At 45.5% G+C, this 6,108-nt stretch overlaps 1 protein-coding gene across 3 annotated transcripts; it reads left to right on the top strand.

Moving 5' to 3' along the window:
• Positions 1–1,564: 1,564 nt before the first annotated feature.
• znf518a (zinc finger protein 518A) lies at positions 1,565–5,705 on the top strand. 3 transcript variants are annotated; one of them, XM_073482214.1, is made up of 3 exons: positions 1,565–1,629; positions 2,566–4,810; positions 4,952–5,705. In XM_073482214.1, exons 2-3 carry the CDS (start codon positions 2,581–2,583, stop codon positions 5,614–5,616), a joined length of 2,895 nt encoding a protein of 964 aa, XP_073338315.1. In that variant the 5' UTR covers positions 1,565–1,629; positions 2,566–2,580; the 3' UTR covers positions 5,617–5,705. The 3 variants fall into 3 exon arrangements, with proteins under 3 accessions (XP_073338315.1, XP_073338317.1, XP_073338316.1); XM_073482216.1 differs by lacking the exon at positions 1,565–1,629 and adding an exon at positions 2,074–2,121; XM_073482215.1 differs by lacking the exon at positions 1,565–1,629 and having other exon boundaries at positions 2,520–4,810.
• The last annotated feature ends 403 nt before the right edge of the window (positions 5,706–6,108 follow it).

Genomic DNA, 6,108 nt, shown 5'->3' on the forward strand with positions numbered 1-6,108 from the left:
ATTTCTTGGTAGTACAAATGCTCATCCTTGCCTTATCTTAGGTTTGGGTGGTGCTGTGGCAACACAAAGGTCACTCTGCCAATATAGACTCATTCACAGGATTCAACGACTAGTCACATGGGAATTATGTAGTGTATGTAGAGTGTAGATATTTAGTGATTTCTGACTCAGAGTTCACAATTAAAGTCAAAAGTTTACATTTAAAGGCTACCTTAGTGCTTTGAAATCACATATTAAAATTGCTTGTATACTGTCTCTGGAGGAGACCTACTTATTCATTATTTTTCATAACCTGAGGGTGGCGGATTGCATGCACAGGAAGTCAGTCAATTCTGAGACATTTTTGACAAAATAAGTTTGGGCACCCCTGCTCTAAAGCAGCAATTAAAGATATAATATGTAACATTTCTACATTAAAATGTCAAAAAAAATGACAAGACCTTTGTTATATATATAATTTTTGGGCCGTTTCAAGGCTTTATTTCACTGGACAGCTAAGTGATGATGGGAGATGGGATGAGAGGGAGGGGGGACGACGTGTAGCAATGGGCCACAGGCCGGACTCCAGCCCTGAGCCGCTGCAACGAGGGCAGGGCCTCTGTATGTGGGTCATGCAGTCACCCAACCGAGCTACTGGGGCACCCCTTGCTTTGAAGCCAGTTGTCCTAGTGGCCAAACCGTGTAACTACATCATCACGTGATTCACTGGGTCCCAAAAACACTTTTTCCCATCAGCTAAAAAATCGAAAAGGAAAATCGAGAAGAGCTGCAAGACTAAATTATCTTATCCCCGTTCAAGTTAGCCGGGCACTAATCGGGAAGTTAGCCGGCTCGGTCGGCGAAAGTCTTGAGTGTGCACGGCCCCACAATGTGGAAGACAGTCGAGTCATTTTAGGCTTCAGTCGCCACTGAGCAGCTTCGCCTCCGCGGCCGTGTCCAGGTGTAATTATAACTTCCACAGAGCCCCTTTAACTTGGTGAACCCTTCCTGTTTACATCCCTCAAAGCATGAAGCAACAGTTAAAACCACAGGAGCGAAAAAATCTGTGAAAATACTGGTAGGTTACCACTGAAAAACCAACTTGTGGCATCCCTGAGCAGCCAATTTAATCTAAAAATAGCAATATATGACAGGCCCAAGTCACATAATGACTATGCCATAAGCCTCTTAAGTGAAGGGAGTGAAAACCATGCTAGATAGTATTTTAAAGCACACCTGTGTACTGAGGTGGGCACATAATCCTTATATTAAACACAGTACAGCAGCTGCCAGAGGTAGGAAGGAACATCTCAGCCCCTATTGTTCCCTGCATGAACAATAGGGATGGATGTAGCTACAGTTTGCTGTTTGGAGGGGGCCTGTAATGTTATTTTTTACACCATTCCTGGCTTGTTTAAACGTATGCAGACATACATGAAGTGTCCCTGTTAAAACACATGAGAGCAGCATTAAGACAGCTCTGTGTGCGCGTGTGTGTGTGTGAGTGAAGCTGCAGGCCCGGGACGGCACGGCTCTCCGTCGGGAGGCACCAGGCTAAAGGCTAAAAGCAGCTCAGAGGGCTGTAATCCCCGTATGAGACCATCATGGCTGCCACTCGCTGAGCTGTCAAGCTCCCCCACGAAAGAAAAGGTAAAAAAAAAAAAAAACAACAACACACACACACACGACTGCACTCACAACTTGACGTTTATGTACAAACCGTCTCTCAGTGTGTGTTTTGTCTGCAGTGAGAAGTCGGCGCACGGCTTCACAAACAGCTCGTCGTAACTTCGCTGCCACGTTTTTTCTTTTCTTTTTTTTTTTTTTTTTTTAATTCCTCAAGTTATTTCGTCTTTGTTGAGCTCCTCGTCGCGTTAATTCAAAACCACACACGCGGCTCGGGACTGTTAGCTCGGATGCTAAATAACAAACGTGTGTTTCCATGGTCGTAACGGTACCACAGGCGGATAGTTTGATCGGAACTTCGCTGTTCCCCAGGCGGGTGGTTCGCTCGGTTACAAAGGCAGGCTTCATCACTTTGTTGTGGTCAAGTCAAACTGCACAATGGCCGCACGATTCACCGATTAATACACTACTAAAGGATCGCTACACCGAGCTGCTCTCCTCTGTTTATTGGTGCATGTGGGTTTTTTTTTTTTTTTTTGCATTTCGGGTGTTTTTTAATTGCACCCTCCCTCTGCAGCGCGTGTAGTTGTGTGTTAGTCAGAGCATGAAGTTCACAACTGTGGTGTGAAGAGCTGCACCACCTCTCCTGCACCTGGTGGTTGATGTGCATTTAGGTTAAATTTAGTTGTTTTGTACCTGATCTGAGTGAATATACAGGCAGAGGCTTTTGAATCATAGCCAGCAACAGGTGGACTTTGTAGAGGAGCGTGCAGAGTAGAGACAGTGAATGCAGCTTCTTTTTATAGGTTAACTGTAAAATTACGAAACAGCAGCCTCCACACGCAGAGCACACTGTTTAAGTCAAAGTACATTTCATAAAGCACTCCTTGATTTGTAGCATCCCCCCCCCCTCCTCCGAGGCTGCATTATTTATTTGTCGACTCCTCTCTGCACTTTCAGAAACCTGTTTAAACCATGGATTCGGTGGATATGAGCGCAGTCGCCTCCACGGGAGGTAATAAACGGCGTGTCAACAACAAGAAGAACAAAGATTGGCACAAATGGCTTCACCGCAGGAAGACTGCCGCTCAGCCCCCGACTATGCAAAGTGAAGATAAGCGTGGACCAAAGAAGATAGCAGAGGAGTGGGAGCAAAGCACTGTGTGGCCTTCATCAAAGAAGCCCCCCCAGGAAGCACAGCAGAGTCAGCACAGGACGAATGACAGTGGGAATACACTCAGGTTCACATGCTCTCAATGTAGGGACAACTTGGAATATGTTCCCAAAGACTTAGTGAGACACTTTGAGGACAAACACAGTGGGAGCCCACCAGTGTTTTCCTGTCATATGTGCACTTTCAGCACACACGAGTTCTCCTACCTTCAGGTTCATTTATTAAGCCACAAAGACACTTTTTCTAGTTGCAGCATTTGTAATGACAATGTTCAACGCACATGGCCTGAATTCAGTGCCCACCTGACTATGTATCACTGCCAAAATGGCAACTATTCGTGTGAAATGTGTCAGAAATTCTCTACAGGTGATCTTCGAGTATTTTTAGAGCACGTGTATGCACATAATCTATGCCTGGAAGGAGCGAATGATGATCTATTGCTGCACACGAAGAACAAGAATAAGTTTGGGCCTAAAACAACCACTCAAACCTTGCGTTGTCAGCATTGTGGCTATGAGGCGTCTCAGAAATGGATGATCACTAAGCACATAAAAGCTGCCCATGGATGCCAGAATGGTTACCAGAGGAAGAAGAAGAAGAAGGGTCATTCCATAGCAATGAGTCCAAATGACCCAATCCCAAAAATTAAACCTAGATTAACAAGAAGTGCAGTTAGGGAAATGTGTTGGCTGACACAGGACTGCCTTTCTCTGCCAGGGAGAGAATTCCTGGATAAATACTGCCATCTGTCAGATCCACAAACGACACTAGAGGAGACTCAACAGTTTTTGATGAAATCTGTTGCTGGGGAAACCGATGACCAGAAATGGACCAAGGCTCTTAAAACTGTTTTGTCAAACGTCCCACAAGATATGAATCTTCACCCTAAGTCGGAGAACGGCCTCGTGACGAACTCATCAGACCTGACTGTCCTGACAGTCAAGAACAAGATAACCGTCGCTCAGAACGGCGCGACGTATGCCAAGAAGTTGAAAATGACGACATCATCAGATAAGGAAACCGTTTCCCCCGAAAGTGCTGACGATGATGGTCGTTGTGTCGTCGACCAAAATGGATGCCAGTCAAATTTGAATGCTCATACATCTTGTCCACAAAATAAAACCAAACTAAATAACGACGTCTCAGTGCCAGCCCAGAATGAGCCATCAGAGTGCACTCAAATGCAGGAAAACAGGGAGAATCAGGAGCTAAATACTGATCAGGAAATTGAGGAACATGGTAAAAAACAAGAGGATCCTATGCAGGATGACAATGGGATGAATATCCCCAGTGAGCTGAAGGTGACAAATGACAGCGAAGAGCAGCAGACATCCAATCATAAAGTTGTACCAAAAAATAAGAGACGAAATCGAAGACGAAGAAGGAAAGCCAGATCTAGAAAAGTAGTTAAAGGATCTTCAGGATTGCCCTTGAAGATAGTGTTGAAGAAGAATCCAGTGAAGGAGAAGCAGTGGGTGTCACAAAGCTCTTTGTCGCCATCAGAAGTTGGTCCGACAGATGACTGTCATGGACTCCCAAGTCCTCATACAACATTAGAGAATTCTGCAAAGAGTCTCCAAAACGCGCTGCTAACAGAAGCGCACGAGGAGAAATGGACCAAAGCTCCCGAGACCGACCTGCACGACCCTTCAGAAGCCATCACTTCGATTCCACAATTGAAAGCAGGAGAAGAGCTAACAAAGCCAATGGGGTCTAACAAGATGGATGGAAACCCACCTGTCGTGCTTGAAGCCTTGCTGTCAACGCAAGACGACGCAGATAAGTCACTGTTATTGGAATCAGAGGTTAACATGAGCGATTCAACTGCTGGGACAGACCAGTTAAATTCAAGGGCTGCAGCCATGATTGAAGTAGAGGTGTGTCCCGAGAACGTGCAGCTCCAAACATCAGGCGGCAGCATCGACCACCATGTCGCAGATGATGAGATGAGTTCAGCCGCTGACGGAGCGAATCCTCACAGCAGTTACACCGAGTCCTTCTCTGTTTCCCAACCTGTGATTACACCACAGGGTAAGACGGCAAATTATAGTTTCTGCGTAGGATTTAACATGCATTGCCTTTTTCTTTAAGTACACATGAATGTTCACATGTTCAAGAGCAATATCAAACTTGTCTGTGTTGAAATGAGTATTTTCACCTTCTGTCTTGCAGGTGAAGATGTAAGCCTTCCTCTCTCTTCAGAGCCAAGTGTTGAGGGGATAAGAGACGGAGAAGTGCCTGCAGACTCCTGCCCAGATGTCCTCAGCGACACCAACTTGCCCGCAGTGAAAGCAATCCAACAGGAGCCCTCGCCAGTCTCTGGGCATCAGTGGCAGCTGGTCCCAAAAACCCAGGAGAGGATCCTGAAGTTAGTAGCCATAAGTCCATCTCAGTTGGTAAAGCGTCCAGCTGGAGACCAGCCCGTTGTGGTGCTAAATCACCCAGACGTCGACATCCCCGAGGTCGCCAGGATCATGGAGGTCATCAACAGGTACAAAGGGGAGGTGCAGAAGGTCGTACTGTCACGGAGAACTGCCAACGCTCTCTCAGCCATGAACGGTGAGGTCCCGCAGACGAATGACGCAGCAGAAGCCCGACCTGATTCCGCGGGGCACGGTAAAAACTCTGTACAGGAGAGGTTCATGTTGAAATTGAAACTACGAAGGCTGAGCAGGAAAAAGTATGAAGTCGTGGGTGCAGTCTCTCCCAGCAGGGACGCCGTGCAGAAGTTTCGCTGCTGGTTCTGCGGCAGGGTCTTCCTAAGTCAGGAAACGTGGATGGTCCATCGGCAGCGACATCTGATGGAGTGGAAAAAGCCAAACTGTGAAAACTCTTAAATGTCGCGCACACTGGATAAAAAACAAAAACTCGTCTGGAAAAAGACGACTTTGCAATACAACAAAACAATAGTGGAAAGTGATAGACAGCCTCCTCAGTTTTTTTTTTTTTTTTCTTTTTTAAAGTCTTAATTATGATTGGTCGGTTTTGAGGAGAATCACATTATCATGCTTCCTGGAGGGTTCACATTCTCAGGGTAATTTAAACATTTACCTGTCGTCTCTCCCAGTTTGAGTAGCTTGATACAGACTCTTTGTAGATTATTTGTAAAGCCACACGTGTCGATAATTTAGTTCTTTTTGTTTGTATTTTGTCTACGCAATATAGCTTTATTTAAAGTGATTTAAGTACACTGTCGTATGGAATCTTTTATAGAACACTGTAATATGTATATTTGCCATACCATCTGAATTTTATGAATCAGTTTATGTACGGGTAGGCTATACAGCGTGGTAGCTATCATATTTATGTTCTGGAACGGGACGCAGAGA

This window comes from Pagrus major, chromosome 15 (genome assembly GCF_040436345.1).
Source record: "Pagrus major chromosome 15, Pma_NU_1.0".
NCBI lineage: Eukaryota > Metazoa > Chordata > Actinopteri > Spariformes > Sparidae > Pagrus > Pagrus major.